The 22,635-nt window shown below is 39.8% G+C and overlaps 1 protein-coding gene across 1 annotated transcript in view; it reads left to right on the plus strand.

Moving 5' to 3' along the window:
* Window positions 1-1,415: 1,415 nt before the first annotated feature.
* Tomm70 (translocase of outer mitochondrial membrane 70) overlaps window positions 1,416-22,635 on the plus strand; it is a 32,866-nt gene continuing 11,646 nt past the window's right edge. The window contains exons 1-6 of the mRNA XM_032900314.1: window positions 1,416-1,926; window positions 14,165-14,338; window positions 15,707-15,833; window positions 17,609-17,718; window positions 19,861-20,009; window positions 22,092-22,299. Coding sequence (XP_032756205.1) covers window positions 1,597-1,926; window positions 14,165-14,338; window positions 15,707-15,833; window positions 17,609-17,718; window positions 19,861-20,009; window positions 22,092-22,299 — 1,098 coding nt within the window. The 5' untranslated portion in view covers window positions 1,416-1,596. The remainder of the gene's footprint in view (window positions 1,927-14,164; window positions 14,339-15,706; window positions 15,834-17,608; window positions 17,719-19,860; window positions 20,010-22,091; window positions 22,300-22,635) is intronic.

Genomic DNA, 22,635 nt, shown 5'->3' on the forward strand with positions numbered 1-22,635 from the left:
AAGATCCCAAGACCCATATAGCCAAAAGAAGGGACTCCCAAAGATTCCTAACATGATCCGTGGAAGGGTTGCACACATACGAATACATACACAAAATTAACAAAGGGAAAAATCTTTCAAGTGTGTCTTAGTTTTAATGGTTTATTCAAACTGGGAGCCTCTAATCCTCCACGATATCACAGAAAAATGTGAAGTTACAAGGGAGAATCCTTTTGTTGTTATTCTGAAAACTCCAAGATTATTCAGAGAGCAAGAGATTCCTCTTTTGAAGTCCTGGGATGAGAACAGTGCCTAGAGCAATCTATTTGATCAATTCAAGTACGAAACCATTTTGGGTTTGTTGCTAGTGCAAACATTTCACTGGTGAGAGCCAACACGATGCAAGAGAAAAGGCCCCGAAGTTTCAAGCTGGAACAATTTATTTTAATCAGTCCATGCTGGCACAGCTTGACCTTTGCATTTCCATGCAGTGTTGTTATGGTGAGCAAGCACCTTGTGGTACTTAAAAGCCAAATGGCCATCTATGTTTTTGTTTGTTTGTTTTTGACAAAAGGATGTTCAAACCTGAAATGAAGGGCCGCAGCCTGGAACATTTAATTATTCATGCCTTGTCTTTTCTTCTTGTGAAGTTCCAAACACCTAGCAGAGTAATTTTAATGCTTTGAGACCTGACCCAGTGTTTAAGAAAGTTACTTCAAATAAGTGAGCAAACTAAAGTGTCATGAAAGGCTATGTGCTCCAGGGAAGGCTATATGGGCTGAATGTCAGCTGGAATCCATTTATAGATTTGTAAAGATGACTGCAGTGATCCACGGTCCTCCAAGACAGCCCTTACTTGGAAAGCCTTCTAACACACATCATTGCCTTTCTAATTATTGGAGCTGGAGCACACAGGCATCCTCAAGTCACTTCGATGAGTCAACCTAGCTTTCCCAGTTTCAATCTAGTCTTTGCTCCAGTAACTATAAACTCGTTCAAACTAACCAGGATGTTTCAGAGATACAACACAATGATCTCACCTTTTTCCTCCTACAGTTTTAGTCTTTAACTGGCACCAACATAGCCACACCCTCTCCCCAAACCTACCAATCAACTGGGAGGCCCACCATTCCTACTGGCCAATTATCCTCACAGTGCTTCTGCAATCCCGCCTACTCACAAAGCTACTGGGAGCTGTCCCTCTGCACTCGCTGTATACAACGCCCCCGTCCACGCTGCACTGGCAACAGTGCCACCGGCCCTTCCATCCTGGAGAAGAGGTCTACTATCTCGCAAGGCCCAAGACCTCCCAAGAGATTCTAAGCAACTGCCTGCTAAAGGAAAGGGGAAAGCAACCCGAAACGCCAGACGCACACCCATCCTTCTGACCCCGGAAGTGGTTCTCCCCTGTTCGCTCGATAGGGGCGGGCACAACCGCAGGTCTAGCCCGGCATGCCCCGGGCTTCCGGTGACCTCTGGCCCTTTTCTGTCGTCCGCTCCTGCTGCTTAGCGTGCTCGCTCGCGCGTTGCTTTCCTCCACGCTCCCGGCTTCCTCCCCACGCTGCCCGGTGACCGTGGCGCCCGCGACCGGCGCGGCGGCGGCGGAGGACAGTCGTCATGGCCGCCTCTAAGCCCGTAGAGGCGGCGATGGCGGCGGCTGCTGCGCCCGCTTCTGGAAATGGAGTGGGCAGTAGCGGTGGGACTGCGGCCCCCGGCTCGGGCGCGGGGACCCTGCCGCGATGGCACGTGGCGCTGGCCATCGGGGCGCCCCTGTTGTTGGGTGCTGGGGCCATGTACCTGTGGAGCCGAAGACGGAGGCGCCGGGAAGCCGGAGGCCGGGGCGACGCCAGCGGCCTGAAGCGCAACAGCGAACGAAAGACCCCAGAGGGCAGGGCCAGTCCGGCCCTGGGCAGTGGCCCCGACGGTTCTGGTGACTCCCTGGAAATGGTGAGAAGCCGCCCGGGCCGTAGAGGTGAAAAGGAGCGGATGCAGCTTTTCCTTGACCCGTTGTGCGGGTGGGGGCCCTCCCACCGGTCGGAAACTGCCGAGTGGCCGCATATGACTTTAAAGTCGTTCTGGTTGCCTTTATAGGGAATGGAATAGCAGCTCCAGGCTGGCTAGCGTAGAGACGTTCTTTGACGATTTCCTTTGGGATCCAACAGAATACTTTGCTTTTCTTCTCAGTGACACAGCATTTATCCCTAGTGGTGTAGGTAAGGGAAACGTGCACAAATAGAATAATTCCATTAAGCGAAGAAAGGCAAATTTCACGGAACGATTGGAGTTGTGATGTGAGTTGTTACTGTGATTCCCAAAACCAAAACTTTACTAAGAACCGTTTAATAACTAACAACCCATTCTTCTTTTGGAGTTACTTCTCTCCTGGTTTTGTGGGGGGGGGGGCAACAACTATAGTTACAAAATTGAAAATAAAGTATCATTAAGTAGCTTTGTATATAGGGAATAAGCCAATTTCTAAGGAACTGCGCCCCCGCCCCGCCCGTGCAGCACATCTTAAAATGCTCCATTTCATCTGGACATATACACGTGTCCAAGCTTGATAGTACCTCATAAAGAGTCTCTGGTATTAGAACAAGCATTGGAGTGACGAACTGCTTTATCGGATCTGGTGGTCAGACTATTAAACCTTTTTGACAAGTTTGACAGCTGTGGGAAGAATTGACATGGTCTGAGATTGAGTGAGATAAGGGACATTGTCTGGGTCTGGAGTTCTGTGGTGGTATTACCAGAATAAATCGAGTTCAGAGAAACCAATGGGTAAATAATTCCCAGGTATATGCACATACATTCTTTATTCTTTATACACATGCATCCTGTGTGCACTTACGTTTATGAGAAAAAGTGTACAGTTAAATGAATAACAGATTTTCATCCCATCCAGCTTGAAGACACATTGTTCTTTTACTAAGTTGCTTCAGAAGTTCTGATACATGACTATAGGTTTAGTGCTTACTGTGTGTGAGTCACTATGCTAGCCAGCAAGAAAGCTGTTTGTTCTCTCCTCTGAGGAAATTAAACGGCCAATTTCTAACCAGAATTTACAGTGTTGGAAGGAACCATGATCTTTGAGATGCCATTCTAGATTGTCCTGTCCAGCATTTTGTTTTGGTAAGCTCAGTTTATGTCATTGTCATCCTAGTAGGCTAAGAGGATTAAAATATTAGCTCCCTTCTGTTTCATCCAGTGCTAAAATGTTAAAGCAAAGTTTTTAGGATGAAAGCCTAGCACTGGCAGCCCCAGCAAACTGATGAGCTACCAAACTCCAAGAAGCCCATTACAGAGATAAATAATGGCAAAATGCAAAGATTTGTTTAGTGTTGCCACACTGGAAAGAGGGGCGATTAGTTGGTTCCAGTAACTTCCAAATTTTTAGGTTACTCTTCAGAACTTTAAGGTTTAAATAAGGGGAGGATCAGGGCAAGAGGTATGGGAAATTAAGCAGCTCTGGTCAAGAAATGGTGTGGCTGTTCTGATCCTGCAAGAGGGATGGTGGGAGGGCTGAATGAAGGGGATTGGTCTGGTTCGTACAAAACTACTAAGTGTGTCCCAGGGTGTGGAGACTCAGCTCAACCTCCAGGGTAATTACCCTAGTCTGAGGGGTGCTCTGGAATCCAAGTTAAGGACAATGGCTTAATCTCTGCGTTAGTTGAGCTGAAGGTGACACAATGCAGAGATATTAAGCTCTTGTCCTATTTTCAGTCATCAATGGGCCAAAATAAGATTTTTTAAGGGCATTTTTAGCAAAGCAACTTGTAAGTGCCTCTTAAGAAATGGTGTAGTTATGCGTGCCCGAGTAGGTGGGTGTCATGAGCCTTCTTCGACTCAGTTACTGTCTTGTATCACTTCCATATATATGAGACTTTGTACATGTGGAAATTTCATATCTAAAGTTTCTATTTCATTTTAATCTGGAATAGTAGAAAAGTGAACATTACACAAAAGTTTTTAGTTCTATAGTATTCATTAAGACTAAGGGGAGCTGGCCTGGAGAGGAGGCTTAACAGTTAGAGTGCATACTGCTCTTGCAAAGAACACGAGTTTGATTCCCAGGACCCTTGTCTGATAGCTCACTCTTGTAATTCCAGCTCCAGGAGGATCCAGTACCTCTAGTGTTCAAGGACATTCTCACTTGGTTGCACATAAGCACATTCGTGCGTTCACACATACATAACAGATAAATAAATAAGAGTAGTTTTACATATGAAACTTTTAGCATTACATTGCAGTTTTAGCCACATCCTCAGGCATGCTTATACTATGGTTAGTAAATCCTCTTGTCAGAACTGCAGCATTGTCTGCAGCGTGCTAATGATTTCCATATTTGTAAGTGGCGTGTGGATCTATAAAGAATAATTTTGATTGGCCTGACTTCTGTCGAATTCTCTGAGAACTTGAACTGCTTTAAAAAGATTACTTGTTCCAAACTAAAACTGAGCAAAACACTTGCATATACCATTTTCTTACCTCACTAAGAATGTGTTCCTGAAATCTTGCTTGGAATTACTAAATTATTGTTTAGCAAAGCAACATTAAAATCTTCATATTTTCTAATGGAAATGTATATTTTTAACTGTTGGTAAACAATAAATATTGAGAATGTTTGACTTTTAAAAATGATGTTCCCTGTGTGAGGTGGGCCACATCCAGTTATCAGTTGTTTGAGGCAGTAAAAGCTTGGAAGATCAGCAAAGCTGTTCTGTTGGTTTTGAGTAATGAAAATTTCAAGATATCATTCAAAATATTTGACAGTTGATAGTTTCTGAGTGAGGTAAAGTATTAAACCATGTTCCATTTAAGTAGTTGTAGAATTTACCAGTGTTCTGTCTTACTTTAGTAGGTTTTTCAAATTTTAATTACAGATTTTCAAAATTGGGAGATCTTCATGACACTTCTCACTCCAGATTTGAGCTACCACAAAGGATTAACCAATACACAATAAGCCTAGTATTCTAGTTGCACTAATAAATATGCACTAGTTTAAGAGCAGTATCAATTTCATAACTTTATTAATTTCATAGTAACTTTTTATTCTGTTAAATTTTAAATTCAGTGGTAAGGAGAAAGTAGCTGTTGTTAGTCTTTTGTTTTTATTTAAGTGATTGTACATATGGTTATGTGCACCTGAGTGAAAATGCCCCTGGAGACCAGAGGGATCAGATTCTCCTGGAGCTTGGGTTAGAGGCGTTTGTGAGCAGCCCAGCATGGGTGCTGGAACAGAGCTTAGGTTGGTCCAAGAGCAGTCAGTGTGTGGTATTGTGGAGTGGTCTCTACCACCACCCATCACCCTCTTGTTAAGCAGTGTCTCACTGTCTAGCTCTGGCTGGCCTAGACTCCCAAGTACTGGGATTAAAGACATACATTGCCAGATCTAGCTTTAGTAATTAAAAAAAAAAGTATCAAGGATTACTGGTGACCCTCTTATTATAAATACTTTTCTTAACCTTAATAATATTTTATATTGCCCTTTTAATAATTTTTTCTCTTCCTAAAACACATTTTACTGATTTTATTTACTTTTCAATATCACCAATTGTTAATATTTTTCCCAGTCTCTTCTGCTTTTTTCCTTTTAATGACCTTCATGGTTCTGTTGTAAGAATTCTTACATACTCTACTACTTCCATGGATGTTAGCCAGACTTCTCACGAGGTCTAACTTAAAAGGAATCTTCATTTGTCTCACAAGTATTTTAGTCTCCTTTTCCTAATCACACCTCTTCTTAAATAAAGTGTCTCATCAGATGTCCCCAGCAGAGCCTTGGGTGTCATCACTCTCTCTCTTTACCACTCTTATGATCTCTATATCTAATCAGTAAATAAAAGCAGAATATTCTTCACCATATCTTAACCAGCGGACTGATCCATTCCCACTGCTATCATTCCTCACCTGAATAGCTGCTGTCTCTTTATCTATATTTATTTTTTAAAGCAGTCAGCTCTGTCCATGTCTCCCTCCATCTTTGGATTCAGCACATGGTGAATCAAAGATACTGGGGGTCAGAGGATTGCACAACTATTGAACATGGACACTTTTACCACTCCCTAGATAACACAGTAATGATTTACATAGCACTTACATCTTACTAGGTAATGAGTAATTTAGAGATGGTTGAAAGTACACAGGAAAGGGCTGGACATAGTAGCTTAGTTGGTAGAGTGCTTGGTTAGCTTAAGCTTGCACAAATCCCTTCGTTTGATTCCCAGTACTGCATAAAACCAGGTGTGGCATGTGCTTACAATCCTAGCTTGAGGTAGAAGGAGGAGGACATAGGGAACAGTACATATAAAGTCATAGCTGCTTGGGGAAATGACTTGAGTCCACAAGTTTGAAACTAATCTGGCCAGGAGACCAGAAGAGCATGACTTGCTGAAACAAAACAGTTATGCTAGCAGATGCACCCAAGTACTAGGCAAATAGTGCATAGGGGATTTGAATATCCATAGATTTTGTTGTGGAATGAAGTTCTAGAACTAATCCTCTGGCTATTGAAGGACAACTGTAGTCTTCTACTTCATTGTCCCTATTAGATTAGATCCCATGAATCCCATGCTTAAAATGATAAATCTCCTTAGTGCAGATAAAAGTTCCTTTTATCTTGAATGATGTTTGGATTAACTCCATGGAGTTAATTCTCTGTAACCTTTCTTTTTTTTTTTTTTTTTTTTAAGATTTATTCATTTATTATATATAAGTACACTGTAGCTGTCTTCAGATACACCAGAAGAGGGCATCCGATCTCTTTTACAGATGGTTGTGAGCCACCATGTGGTTGCTGGGAATCGAACTCAGGACCTCTGGAAGAGCAGTCGGTGCTCTTAACCGCTGAGCCATCTCTCCAGCCCTCTGTAACCTTTCTACTCTATTTTCAAGCTTGAGTAGTGGAATTACAGGAATATGTTACCACACTCAGCTGCCATTTGCTGTTGATTCTGGTCTGGTCATTGGATGGTCTGTGAGCATTTCCTCTCACACAGTCTCATAAAAGACAACAGTGAAGTCACCTTACGTTTGCTGAAATCCTGGTCTGTGTGATTCCGTAATTCCCCGGGTTATATACAACACTTTTAGAGTACTAGAGTTTCTTTTTTTAAAGATTTATTTATTTTTTATGTATGTGAGTACACTGTCGATGTCTTCAGACACACCAGAAGAGGGCATCAGATCTCACTTCAGATGGTTGTGAGCCACCAGGTGGTTGCTGGGATTTGAACTCAGGACCTCAGGAAGAGTAGTCAGTGCTCTTAACCACTGAGCCATCTCTCCAGCCCAGTACTAGAGTTTCTTATTCCCACCTTTATTACTCTTGTAGTCTTGAATCTGTGAAAACTGTGATTGGCTCTATTTTCTTTTCTCAGAACTTAATGAAGTGCCTGGCATTCAGGCAGATATTTGAAACTAATTTTAAGTATAAGTTTATAGGCATAAATATATAATGACTGTTGAATCCTTATTTAGAATGATTCAACCTAAAATTTGTCACCTTTATGAGGTATGAAAGCAACAAACCTTCAGTAGACACTTTAGAATTTTCATCTTGTCCCAGGTGAGGTGGTATGTCCTGTAGAATAATCTTCTGCAGTTATGGGCAGCAGGAGAGCACCACAGCTATAGGGTTGTGGGTAAACCACCAGCACTCTGTATTTTACTGTGATGCTAAGCTAGCTTAGGTTCACTACATGCATGTTTACTTGGGATATTTTCTTTTTATTGTTTTTTTGTTTTGTTTTAACATAACCATGTCAAAAGACTTGTTTAGATGCCAGTCCTTTTCTAGTGTTTTGCACATGTCTATTAATTCTTTTGGGTTGATATTTTTCCTTCCTGAAATACTTTCTTGATTGTTCATTAGCCATTTGGTTTCAAAGAAGATTATAATAAGCAACTTTCATTAACAATTATTGAAACTTAACTTCTAAAACTTTTATTGCAAACTGTAACTTTTTTTTTAGAGGACCACCTCTTTGAGACATGATGGGCAATTTTTGCTCTTGACAAATTCTAACGAATAGTAATGTTTGTTGAAGAGAGGAAAGACATGCTTGGTGCTTTTCCTCATTTCCTAAACGTATAGTCTGAGATACTTGATTTTGATTGTTTCACCCCATGGGTTTGGATTTATGCGCATATTTCTATTCCTTGAAATGATTTTCTTGCCAGCTGTGTGGTCTGATGTATAGATTGGGATTTCAGTATTTGATTAGTCATAATTCGTTGGAAAGTGGTCATTTACTTGTTTTCTATGCTGACATGTACCATGTTCCTTTAGGAAGAGCTACTTTGTTGTTTTTTGTATAGTTGTGTCTGAATCTCTGTGTCTACAAAGAATTGGTGCCATGAGTGTCCAAATCTATGATGCTTAAAAACCTTATATATGTGTATGTAAATTATAGTTTTGAATAAAGTGTACATCATACATGCTCACAAGCTGAAGTCATCTTGACATTCTATAATACCTAATACATGTTAGATGTTAGCTTATTAACTATTTTGGAATAATAAAAATAAAGAGTGTATATGTATAGTATAGATTCAAGGTCCGATTCAGATCTGTTTTAGGCCTAATCACAGTATTTATCAGCAACAGTTAAGTTTTTCTCCCTTGATTATTTTTATTCCACAGTTCAAATTAATGGACACAGAAAGCCAAATGTGTGATGGCTTGGGGAATATCTGGCTCAGAGAATACTATGCTTACAGATCAATATGAGTTCAGGTCCCTAGTGCCACGTAAAATGCATTGTAGGCCCTAGCATTGAGGAAAGAGATGCATGCTTCCTAGTGGTTCACTGGCCAACTAATGTAGGCAAAATTGATATCAGGTCTAGTGAGAGACACTGTCTCAAAAAAATATGGTAGAAAAGCAACTGAGGGAGATGTCCCAACATTACCCTCCAATTACCACACACAAACCCAGGGAACGAAATTGTACTTTCCCAGCAAAGAGGAAAATATCTGGTTGTGCTGGTGATCCCATTTGTATGGAATAAATGTACAGTGAGTATTGTACCTTACTCTTTCCTTTGTTGGTGTCCAGAGTGTAAGCATTGAGCTTTTTGTTGTTTGGTTGGTTTGGCTGTGTACAGGCAGGTAGATGGGTATGGCAAAGGTTGTTCTGTTGATGAAGATTCTTAATTGTCCTAAAGCATCCTCCATAAATACAAGCTAAAAATATATATATAAATAGTAGTAATATGTAAAGCTTTTAGGGTGTAGCTCTTAAAAACATTCCCTCAGCAATTTTGACAGTAATTGGTTGATAACTTGCTTCATGCATCATTTCTATGATATCCTCACTGGATCCAGACATTTGTTGTATTGATTTATCAGAATCACATTGGCAGAACTGCTGCTGATTAGTCATTATCAGGAGAAAAACTTATTCAAATTTGGGGTAGAAAATGCTAAATTTTATAATTTCAAGCAATTGATAGTATAATATAATGGGCAGAAAGGAACATCTTTTAATTACTTGTGTTCTTTCCAGTATTCACAGAGCTTAAATGTATGTCCATGTACTGCCTTCTTTGAAGAAAAGAATGCGTATGACTTAGTCTCTTCAAATCTGTGTCCCTCAGAGAGACTAAGGGGCTTTCAGCTTTGTTTTCAAGGTGGCCAAGCTAGCCACCATTCTACTGGTAGCAAGTGGTGTTAGACGAGCTTCCCTAGTGGCACTACCAGTGGTAGCATATGGTGAGATTAATGTTTGTGTGTGTACATGGATGTAAAAGTTAGAGGTCATCTTTGGGTTTCATTTCTCAGAAGCCAGTCTACTTTGTTTGTTTTGTTGAGACAGTTTCTCTTACTGTGACCTGGGCCTCTGATTAGACTAAGCTGACTGGCCAACCAGGAAGCCCTGGTCCTCTGTCCCTGATTCCCTGTTCTGGGGTTGCACATGTGCAGCATGCCCAGCTGTGTGCGAGATCAAACTTAGTTCACTGTGCTCATACAGCATGCCCTCTGTGCACTGAGCCACCAAGGTTAATGCTCTTTAAACCTGCTGGACTTGCATGTATGCAGAGTGTAATAAAACTAATTGCGATAAAGGTCTCAAAACTAATAACTTTTCATAAGATCTAACCATGAAATCTATAGCCTCCAGAAAGACTACCAAAGTCAAGTTGCTTCCGGTAATGTTAAATGAGTTTGTGATTTCTTTTAAGAACTTTGGTGGCTTCTGAATAGACTAATAGACTACATGAAAAGATTGAACTAGCTTCTCATGATCCCAATATGTTTGAGGTCATCTTGTCTTCATTTTTTCGTTTGTGGAAATATACTTTCAGAATTGGTTTTGAGGTGGTATTTTTTCTAACTTCTGCCTTTAATTCTAAACATATTTAATATAACTTGGGAGGGTAGACAGTGAGGGAAATGTCTTTGAAAAGCAGTAGAAAAAAATTTTGTGTGGTAGAGTTAAAACCCCTTGTAGTAAAACAGTGATTATAATGTCCATTAAGATCTTCTCTTCCCTCATTAAATTAATTTTTGCTTGAAAAGCCTAGTTTTGGATGTAGCAGAAAACTAGTTATTTGTTGATATCCAGCTTTTTGTAAAAAATCCTAATTACTATTCTTGTGGTGCTATTTTTCTCTGCATTATTATTGAAGAAAAATTATGGGTCAGAAAATAATGGGAGTTGGGGTAATCAGAAGGTGAGGCAATGTCAGTGACCTTTGTGCTACTGCTAGTTGTAGTTAGGTGGCTGGCCAAGGTGGAGAGGTGGAGGAATCATAAAGGGAGAGAATTTGCCAGCTCATCACTCGTCTATATAGTTGTATTCCTTTTCAACCTGTCTTCAGAACACCATTTATTTTCAGTAGTACATTAAGGAAATTAAGTAGACTTAAGAAATTAGAATTTTTTTAAAAGGGAAATTGTTATGAAACTTAATTGAGGGGGTTGGAGAGATGGTTCAGGGGATAAGAGGAGTTGTTGCTCTTGAAAAAGGCCTAAGTTCAATTCCCAGCACCCACATAGTGACTGATAGTCACTTATTCCAGTTCCAAAAGATCTGATACCTTTTTTGGCCTCATGCAGTGCATAAACATATGCATACAATTCAGCCATACACATAAAATTAAATTAAAAATGTAGCTAGTTGAGATTCAGTTTGTCGGGCTTAGCACATTTAGACTTTGCTAAGTGAAGAGTGCTATCCTCTTTCTTGAGGGAACTCTGTGTCTTTGTCCAGATTCCTCTCCGTCCTTTTCCTCTGTCAGCCTCCTGGACTCTTGTGTTTTATTTAGACGTAAGAAGAGTTCATTACCTGCTTATGCTAATGAAACAACTTCCTGTACTTTGGACAGTGAATGTTCTTTTTATTTACTCTGAAAATCTTTTGTTAAAATACTGAGTAACTGAAATGTGTTGATAGTTTAGCCACATTATTTTCCACATAAATAGTCCCTAATGTTTCAGGGTATTGAGCAGGCTTTTAGTGACTCAGAAACAATGAAAATTTATTGTACTAAATAAAATAATGTTTTTTTAAACTTTTATTTGCTATCAAAAACAAAAGTTTAAGTATAAAGATCAATAATTATACTTTTGGTCAGATTGTACTTTTACCAATAGAACTATGTGATATACCGTCTGCTGCTCTTAAGAGCAGTCCTGAGATAGTGCCTTTTTTGTGTTGTACCTGCCTTTTATAATGTTTATTTTTCCTTTCTAAGATGTTTCTGTGTCATTTTGCTTTAAGTCATCTATTTAGATAACATTTAGCTTTACTTTTAAACAATTTGAAGATCTTTTGATCAAAGCCTCAACCTCTTCACATTTATTGTTACTGGTAAGTGTAGTGGTTGTTCCTGTGCCATTCTTTCTTTCTTTCTGCTTTTTATATTGGTCATTCCTCTGCTGCAGGTACGTTTGAGCACGAAAGCTGTAGTGTATGTCTATATTGTACTTAACTTCAAACACTAGTTTCTCAAGTGATAGGATTTTATGTTGGAGGTCTTGCTTCAGAACTTTGTGATTGTTAATTATTTATCAGGACCTAATGTTGACAGTTTGTACCTGATTTGTTCTTTTTCTTTTGTAGGTAATCTGATTTTCTTTTCTACTTAAACATCTTTGGGATGTTTGCTGTAAATTTTAGTATAATGTGTTTAAAAGCACATCATTTTGTTTTATTTCTCTATTATTTCTTATCCCTCTTTAACTGTCTTCTAGGAACTTGCTGGATAGATATTGGAACTTATTTCTTTATTTTCTTCAAACGTCTCACCCCTATCCTGTTTTCATTGCATTCTGGAAGTTTCCTTGGTCAAACCTTGTACTTCATTTGTTCCTCAGCTATGTTTGTTGTAGTACAACCCCTCTTAAATTAGTTATAGTTCTTGTTTCCTTTCTTTTTTTTTTTTTTTGGTTCTTTTTTTTTTCAGAGCTGGGGACCGAACCCAGGGCCTTGCGCTTCCTAGGCAAGCGCTCTACCACTGAGCTAAATCCCCAACCCTCTTGTTTCCTTTCAAGATGTCTAATTGTGGATTGTAGGCGTTTTATAGTTCAGTGGTAGCATTTGTGCTTTGTGTATAAAAGGCCCAGCAGCTTCTCCCCACCGCACTTTATTTTGCTGTTCAGTTTCTTTATCAGATAGTAATTTTCTGTTTGAGTCGTGTGCCTCATTGTGTACTGGCTTTCCTTCAGTGTTAGCAGTTCCTCTTTGTGTGGGCTCTTGGAAAGGACCATTCTCCCTTCAGGATATCACAGCCCTATTGCAGTCTGACTTGTGTTTTTGGATTAAAGAGGGCATCCTAAATGCAAGCTAATTATCACTTTGATGGTTGTCTTCCTAAAGCCATACAAGGTTCTTGTTTGGCTTCTCTCTCTGTCTCTCTCTCTCCCTCTCCCTCTCCCTTTCCCTCTCCCTTGTTGATTTTGTTCTTGCTTGTTTGTTTTTTAAGACAGAGTTTCTCTGTGTAGCCCTGGCTGACTTACAACTCAGTGGGTACACCAGACTCGCCTCCAACCCAGAGATCCACCTGCCTCTTCCTCCTGAGCGTGGGCATTAAAATCGTGCACCACTGCACCTGACTCATTTGTCTTTTCTTGTTGGTCCCAGCATATTTCCATTGTCTTAGCTTCTGTTTGGTTTTATTCATAGCTCTTCTGGGCCCATGAGGCCTGGGCTGCAGCAGGTGCGACAGTTTTGTAACCTATTTTTCCTTAAAGTATGTTTCATGGTTGCTATTTGACATGGAAAGCTGTTAGAAGTTGATTAAATCTGTTGGCAAATGGAAGGTTTTTCGTCTTTGTGTTCTTGGTTCCTTTTATCCCACATCCTGATTTTTAAGATACATTTCTTGTTAGCACTATCTAGGTTATACTTCTATGTATAATAGACAGTTTGAGTTACATACAAATCTTTCTTTGTACACTATACTAGAAATAACAACAACAAGCCTATAGGTGCAATGATGCTAAAGAAGAACCACAGAGAGTGAGCCGGGAGCTCGAGGCCCTGGGTTTGATCCCTAGATACCTCCAAAAGGGAAGTAACTAGTGTCTATATTTCCAGGCATTATCAAAATCCTCTGGTATGTAAGGGGTTCAGCTTATATGACGTGACCCTATACGTCATCTTGGCCATAACTATCCATTGCCCGCAGAGAGCTTCCTTTGAGTGTGTGATGATAATGATTTTGAGAGAAGCCAGGTGTCCTGTTGACTTGAGCCTGCCTTTGCCTGCCCCTTGTGCTTTGATGTAAAGATCCTTTCTGCTACTGCCTAAAGTAGGAAGTTTAGGCACTTATTGACCTTTTAATTTAGTTGTTGCCATTTGCTTTTAGCTCAGGTTGGCGTTGAACTCTTGACTTAGACTTTCTTGTGCTGGTATTACAGGCTTGTGCTACCACACCCAGCTATGGAGACTGGTTTTTATATACTGGAACTAGATTTTTCCAAAACAAGGGGTTTAAATTACCTGGGCTGAGAAACATGTCTTTATACCTATTTGGTATAAATTACCACTTATAATGTTGGCAGAAATGATAGAGAAATGGTAGTTAATGTGTTAGTGTGTTTGGAAGAGGTCTGGGTGGTTTTGAACTATAAACAACCATCCTATCTTCCCATATTCTTTCATCAACTTGTTTAATCACTGTTGTCTGCATTTATTCTTAAATATCATTTAGTTCTTAATAATTATTTTCTCTCATTTCAGAGCTCTCTGGATAGAGCCCAAGCAGCCAAAAACAAAGGCAACAAATATTTCAAAGCAGGAAAATATGAGCAAGCTATTCAGTGCTATACCGAGGCTATTAGTCTGTGCCCTACTGAGAAGAATGCAGACCTCTCTACATTTTATCAGAACAGAGCTGCTGCCTTTGAACAGTTGGTATGCACCCTGGGTTGTTTCCAATGTACTCCTTTGCTTTTCCTCTATCTGCTAAAAGTTTTGGTTAATTCTATTCAGATGTAATGTACTTTCTCATTTCAGTTTTGCTAGCCAAACTGTAGACCAAAATTCTATAAATTTTAATAAAACTAGATACTTTAAGTTAAAATTGCATAGTAATTCTACTCCCCCCACAAAAGTTCGAGACCATTTGTTTAATTTTTGTTTCTTTGTTTATATAAGATATGAAGTTGCTCTGAGACTAGCATCTAGTGTTTTAAACAGTAAAAGTTCCTGAGTACAGAGACATGAAAGTGAAGGAGGCAGGGACCAAGTAAGGAGAGCCTGTAGGCAGTGAGTTTCCCTTTGAGCTAAGTGTGCTGGCCTCGGCCGTCTCTCAGCACTGAGGAGGTAGAGGAACATGAGTTGATAGCCAGTGTGTAACAGCAAGACTTTGGCTGAAGAAGATGAAGAGTAAGTGAAACAAATAAATCTGCAGTTCATTCTGAGTGCAGTAGAAGTGTTTAAGGGCCTCCCTCCAGGGGAGGAATATCAAATATTTTTCCTCCTGCTCTGTCAAGGATATACTGGAACCAGAAGGGGTGGCAGGGAAGCATATTGTTGCAGTGGTCTGCACAGAAAGGAGAGCTGAAGACCAGCAAGGTTTGCTATTGCACTGCCCGTGAAACATAAAGACAAGAATTTTAATTCCATCAGGGTGGAGGAAGAGAGAGACGGCTAAAAGCAGATAGTTTAACACACATCTGTAATTTAGCAGGTAGCCGGGCTAGAGATGTTTTGTAAGGCCAGACAATCATCTAGGAAGAAGAGAGAGGTGAGAGCTTGAAGATTGCAGCATGTAGCAATCAAGTAGACAGACGGGTTCAGCTAAATCAGTTGAGAGTAGGCAGCCAGTAGTAATAGGTAGGTAACAGGCAGATGGCAAGGTGGACTAATGGCAAGTCCCTGGTCAGTGGGTTAGTAACTGTGAGAAGTATCATCTGAACATGCAGTAGAACTGAGGGCTGTTGGCAGAGAAGGAACAGGTGAAAGAGCAAAGACCTTGGCGAGGGGACTGTGTGGATCCAGATCAGTAGTGCTGAAGGAGTGAAAACTGCCCAGAGCACACAGCCGTGGGCAGGTGGGAAAACAGCCAAGATCTCATTGCCTAGTGTTGAGAATCTAGTGTAGACTCTTTATTTCATATTTGGGGCTGGGGGATGGTCTTTTATATATTGTAATCTTTGAATTGGAAATACTTTTATTGAGAAACTCTTTAACACTTGGCCTGTCAGGTTTTGAAAACTCAATTCTGTTGAACAGTTGTTTTCAGTGTAACTGTTTTTCTTTTCATGCTTTCAATTGCAGCAAAAATGGAAAGAAGTGGCCCAAGATTGTACAAAGGCCGTTGAACTTAATCCCAAATATGTGAAAGCTCTCTTTAGACGTGCAAAAGCCCATGAGAAGCTAGACAATAAGAAGGAGTGTTTAGAAGGTGAGGAGATTTCTGTATTTTCCTAGGAAAATTACTGAAGGCTTTGTAGTCACTGGTACTTTTATGTTTACTGCCTTGTGAGTGTAGAGATCAGTCCATTGTCTTTCAGTGTTAAACTATGCCACAGGTGAGACCGTGTTCTCTAAGTTAAATAGAAATTACTGGTACATAAGTTCTCTCTGTGTTTGCTACTGTGGAATATTTATTGGTTGGTTGGTTGGTTGGTTGGTTGGTTGGTTGGTTGGTTGGTTGGTTGGTTTTTTGGGGGGCATGGTTTCTCTTCATAGGCTGTCCTGGCACTCACTGTGTAGACCAGTTGACATCAAACTCACAGAGATCTACCTGCCTCTGTCTCCCAAGTGCTAAAATTAAAGGCACATGCACAACCGAGGGATTATTCATGAGTATAAGATTAAGAAAATCAGAAAAGTAGTTTTTAGCAGGTTAGTGTTGACACATTTTCAGCTGCTTTCTTGTATAAATGTGAAATAATTTGGAGATGAGTTATTAAGGAAGTCACTTCTTCCCTTCATACTTTCAAACGTTTTATACACAATTGCAGATTGTGTAATTGCTATAAAATCCAAACAAAAATGTCATTTTCTGAAAATACTATAAATATACCACCTCTAATTGGCCATATCTGTTTCCAAAAGTGCAGTTAAAGTGCGGGTTATAGGCTAAGTGATGAAACACTAAACCAAACTATAATTTCTATGGTCTAAAAGTACTTTCAGTACCTGTTTGCATATCCTTTAAAATCGTCAGCAATAAAATTTAGCCATAATTACTCTTTTCATAACTTTGTGGTTGATAGTGGGGAGTAAAACCCAGGTTCTCACTTAGCTCACTGTCCTGAGCGGAGCGCACAGTGCCTTTTTGTTGCTTTATTAAAGGAATGAGTCTTTTTAAAGAATGAGGATGTTTTAGATCATGTTAGAAAATGTAAAAGTTTTGTGATGTTCTGTGATGGTTGAAGGAATGTTTTTAAAATGGAAAAGCAAAGTTTTGAAGTTATGGCAGATATAACTGTCAGAGAAGAGGCTGAGTGGAGTTTCAGATCAAAGGCATGGAGTGAGAAAGGAGCTTAGTGTGAGTGAGTGAGTGAGTGAGTGAGTGAGTGAGTGAGTGAGTGAGTTAAATGTGACGCTGATTGACTTGCTTGGGAGAGAAGGACTTGGGATTGTGGAGAGTGGAGCTTAGGAGAAGAGGCCACAACTGTTGCATGAATACTTGAATGGCAAATACGTGCTGAGGGAACTTCTGATCTTCCAAATTTCAAACCACTCTGTTGTGAGCTGTCTGGAGCATAACCAGTGGGAAGTGGTGTTTTGAGGGTGTTTTTGAGCTCTGTGTCGAAGTAGCTTTGGAGACAAAATAACTTGAAGGCCTTTAAAAAGCTAAGTTAGGAGGCAAGGCAAGAGGATTTATTGGGTGGAGGAGTTTGATAACAGCCTAAGCAGCAGAGCAAGATGTGATTCTACTGTGTTCACTTGCCTTGTGTTACTAGCCAGAAGGAAATATTCTGGATTCCTTGTTTTCTTTGCTGTCTACACAACGTTAGACCATTGAGAGACATCAGAAATTAAACAGGATAAGCACATTCATTTCACAGGTGAGGAAAACAGACCCCAGCGAAGTACAGTGGTGACAGTTCCTTGAAAAGTGAACGCTTCCACCTTGCTTTGAGTTGTTTCACCTCTGTATTTCAGTTATACCTATTTGATACTGCTGATCAGAATAATTCCGTAATGCTTATTTTCTGTCATTTCCAGATGTCACTGCTGTGTGTATATTAGAAGGGTTTCAAAATGAGCAGAGCATGCTGTTAGCTGATAAAGTTCTTAAACTTCTCGGAAAAGAGAATGCCAAAGAAAAATACAAGGTAAATTAGTGTGAGTTGGTAATAGTTCAGTGCTGCTTGAACCTAGACATAATGTGTATAGTAACTGAAAGTAAAATTGGTTGTTTCTTTTTCTTTGGTTATTATAGCATACCAATTTTTCAGTAAATCTAAAACTGTACTCAAAGAGTATAGTTCATTTTATTATATATTAGGGATTGTCAGTCAGCAGTCCAAAGTCCAAATCCAATCTGCTTCCTATATTTTAGCTGCTTGCATAGTGCTTAGGGCTACTTTTATGCTGCTACTTCACAGTTGAGTGGTTGTATTCAAAGTCTATAGAGTATACAATGTTAAACTATCACCTGATCTTTTGTTTAAAAAAAAAAATGCTTGCCAACTCTTGCTCTGTATCATTAGCTTTTAAAGGTATTGTAAAAGTATAAAAAATAAAAAAAGTATTACTGTCTTTTATCCCTCACTTGGTTTATACCCAAGATATCTGCTGGGTATCTTAATTCTCAGTCAGCAAAGCCTCTCACCTGCTTTGCTCCATCCCATATCACACTGCCGAATGCCTCTCTCTGAGCCTGGCAGCAATCTCTCTACCTATCTAGTTCTCAAGGCAGGTTTCCATGCCAGAAACACACATCCCAAATCTGCACATGAAAGAACACACAACACAATAACCTTTGACCCAATTGGTAAGATATAATTGCCCACCTAAACATACAAAGCCCAATACACATCCATCCCTTAAAAACATTCGTAACAACCTGTAAAGGTACAGTGTGGAATCTTAACGTCACCCGCCATATTGTCCTGCCACGGCTTCTCTCCCTCTCTCTCTCTCTCTCTCTCTCTCTCTCTCTCTCTCCCTCTCTCCCCCCCTCTCTCTCTCTCTCTCTCTCTCTCTCTCTCTTCCTCTCCAGTCTCCTCGTCTCTTCCTTCAAACTTCCTCCTCTTCCTTCCATCCTTCCTTCTCCTCCAATGACAGGCCTCCTTCTATCCTGTATCTACCCCTCACCTGTATTTTACAAGTTCAATGGGGAGAAGGTTCTGGTGAAGTCACCTGAGTCCTGAGCACATGACTCAGTGTGACTCTGGGTGGTGGAATTAACATCAAAATACAGATAACTCCAGGGCAAACCTCAACATAAAGGTAAACTATATCAATGGACATTAGTGGCATAGCTTAATTCTACAGTTAAACTAAGCTCTGTGGTAGAGCAATGGATACAACAAGCACACGGTCCCAGATCTAAGTGACTCTTTTTTTTTTTTTTTTTTAAGATTTATTCATTTATTATATATAAGTACACTGTAGCTGTCTTCAGACACACCAGAAGAGGGCATCGGATCTCTTTACAGATGGTTGTGAGCCACCATGTGGTTGCTGGGAATTGAACTCAGGACCTCTGGAAGAGTAGTCGGGTGCTCTTAACCGCTGAGCCATCTCTCCAGCCCCTAAGTGACTCTTAAAACATAAGCACTTAGAAGGTTAGGGTAGGAGGAGCACCACAAATTTGTGGCCCACCCATGCTATAAAAAGGGGAGAGAGTAAAGACATGGTGCCTTCTCCTAGAGGGCTCATTTTAGTGGAACAGATGTTATTAATTATAAAAGACCTGATATTAAGCATTAGAGGGGAAACTTAAGTAGAGTGCTGGGAGAGTGAGAGCTTAGCTAAAAATCACCAAAGATTGACTGCTAAGTTTCAGGAATATCAGAGTACTTGTTGTCTTTTCCATTACTGATATGATAATCTCTGAAACTAATCTATACAGCTGGGCTCAGTTGGCACATGCCTATATTTCCATTACTTGGGAGGCAAAACGGGATTATAGGTTAAAGACAAGCTAGTCTGCACAGAGACCCTGTCTCAGAACAACACTTAGCAGGTTTCATTAACGTGGGCTTTCATGTATTAGCATGTACTGTGAATCCAAGACTAACTGTACTAGGGCTTAAAACTTTGTTGCCTTTCTGCAACTCATAATGGAATTCTTTAAAATCACCTGTGAAACCTGTTGGATTTCCAGTTGTATCCTGTGGCATAATGTTGTTTATTAATTTAAAAATGAAAATCTACTTATTATAAGTCATTTTCGTTCCGCAGTATACTTGCTCTTTGATTAGTATTTTCTCATTTTAAAAAGAAACTTAAACGTGATTGAATTTCAGAACCGGGAACCTCTGATGCCATCTCCACAGTTTATTAAATCTTACTTCAGTTCTTTCACGGATGACATAATTTCTCAGCCAATGCTTAAAGGAGAGAAGTCTGACGAAGATAAGGACAAGGAGGGAGAAGCGTTAGAAGTAAAAGAAAAGTAAGTATGCCAAACACAGTGTCTGTCGGGGGGCTTGTACCATGTTATTAATTTCTTGAGATTTTTTTCTACTTGTCCGGGACGTGACAGTCTTGTGTTTTATACTACAGAAAGGTGCAGTCAAAGGACACATGCCTTTATGGCTGGAGGGAGACCTCGGTGTATAATGTATATGCCATCAAAGCCTGCACATTCCTGTTTGCCAGTGCATGTGCTTTTCAGTTAGGGTAACTCCTCCCTCATATAGGGTAGTAAGTAGTGTTGCTGATTGGGTATTTATTAATACGTATGGAAGGAAGGGAAATAGTGTTCCCTGAACTAAAACACAACTGAATTTTAAGGAAATCTGTATGATTATACCAAGACATGTACATTTTAATTGGTATATAATGTTTCAGAAAGTCATAGTTGGAAAATAAGTATTTCAGATGTCACATAGCTTTAGTAACAGTGAGACAGAAGCAGTAAACGGTCTTCATCCCGTAAAGACGAGAGCAAAGGTAATGACATGAGCTGTGGCAAGAGATGACAGGATATGAGTCATAAGCTCACAAGAGCTCTCAGCGGAAGCTGTTGCGCAGTTTGTAGTTTGTATTTCCATCTTACTCCAAGCCTCGGTGTCACCATGTTTTGAAAACACTAGTACTGCTGATTCTTAGTTTATAGGATTACTTGAAGATTTAGAAGCCTATGTAATTATTTACCATGTTTTCAGTGAGTGGGAACTCTTTATGTTCCATCTGATCTTAGTATTACTGCTCCTGCTTTCTTACCCTGGTAACCTGAGCAACAAAATAGAGAATAAATGGTTAGTGTGAAGTTAGAGAAGTTAGAAGAATTTGATATAATTTTTTTTGTGTAAATCACATACCAGTTTTCTCTGTCTAGACTATAACAACTAAAATGAGAAATTGTACTTTAATTTATAGTGCTCTTTAATACAGATGCTCTTTGACTTTTGAGGGGTTATACCTGTATAAATACATTGTGAGTTGACAATATGCTAATTCAAATATGCATTTACTTTACCTAACTACTGAGCAACATAGCACACAGTAAAGAATCAGTATTTTACCCTTGTAATCCTGTGGGTTTGTATCATATGTCTCTAACCCAATGCAAGATAAAAATTTGAAGTATCTACCTCTAAAGTATATCATTTCACACCATGCTAATTAATGTATAAATGTCATATATCAAATGTCTTAGAAATCACATAGAATACTTTTTTGTGTCAGAATCTCCCATAGCAGTCATCATCTTAGAAAAATGTTGTAGCTGGGCTATGATGGTGACCCGTGCCTTTAATCCCAGCACTGGGGAGGCAGAGGTAGGCAGATCTCTGAGTTTAGAGGCCAGGCTGGTCTACAGAGCGAATTCCAGGAGAGTCAGGGCTACACAAAGAAACCCAAACAAAAAGCAAACAACAACAGATAGCAGACGAAAACTGTACTCACTGTATTTTAAAAGGAGAGGTCATTCTAGGGGCTCTGCAAGATAGCTTGTTGCGTAAACAAAAGTCCCCTGAGGTGAGTTAATTCTAGGTCTACCTTTTAAGGTGGAATGATAAATCTATTTGAAGCACTTCAGTGTTTTAACTTCTAGTCTTTGTTCCTTACTTAGTCCTGTTCCTTACTCAGTCTGTCTTGGACAAAACAATGGTCTGTACAAAACACACATCTGGCTACTTCTCTTTACTTGATTATTGTCTACTTACTTCTTATCCCTTAATGAAGTACTTCTAATGCCCCAGACAGAAAGTAAGACAAGGTCCTCATCCATGCTCAAAAGAGCGACTTTCTAAATGGCTCACTCATATTAGCTAGTGTTTGAACCAAGTACTAATGTAAGAATTCTGCCAGTGACTGCTGTCTCCACTTGAAAACTGTTTCTTGAGGGTATCAAGAAAATCCTGTTGGTTAAGAACTCCTGTCAGTTTAATCTCTAACCCCAGCTCCAGTCCCATACTGACTGATGAGCAGAGAAGGAAAGGATGATTCAGAGTGCCATATGTAGCAGGTTCTAGTATTTGCTCTTTGCTTAGGAATTATTTTCCTTTCCTATGTTTGCTTTTGTCTTCAGTTCTGGATATTTAAAAGCTAAACAATATATGGAAGAAGAAAACTATGACAAAATCATAAGTGAATGCTCAAAGGAAATAGATGCTCAAGGCAAATACATGGCAGAGGCATTACTACTACGAGCCACCTTCTACTTGCTTATTGGCAGTGCCAACGCGGCCAAGCCTGACTTGGATAAGGTCATCAGTTTGAAGGAAGCTAACGTGAAGGTACATCTTGAAATGTGTGTGCGTGTGGAAGTTAGAAAGTCAGCGTGGTTACTTGTGCAGTCGCTTTGCCCGAAGCCTCAGCACGTCACTCGAGTTTCCATGAAAGGCTGGTTTTTATTTTGAGGAATCTATGTCTAATGATATTGATGTAGTGAATCCGAAGCAGTAATACATGGCAAGAAAATAAACAGCTTTCTTCTACAGCATTTAATGTACTGTCAGATCCCTTGTGGCCATGGCATACTGTAAAAGGTTGGTTTTGGATAATGGTGACAGTGGTGTGGATGATGACACTCTTCTAAGTATTCTTAAAATGCTTTTGAAATTAAATTTTCA

Source organism: Rattus rattus, chromosome 4, assembly GCF_011064425.1.
Source record: "Rattus rattus isolate New Zealand chromosome 4, Rrattus_CSIRO_v1, whole genome shotgun sequence".
In the NCBI taxonomy this organism is placed as follows: domain Eukaryota; kingdom Metazoa; phylum Chordata; class Mammalia; order Rodentia; family Muridae; genus Rattus; species Rattus rattus.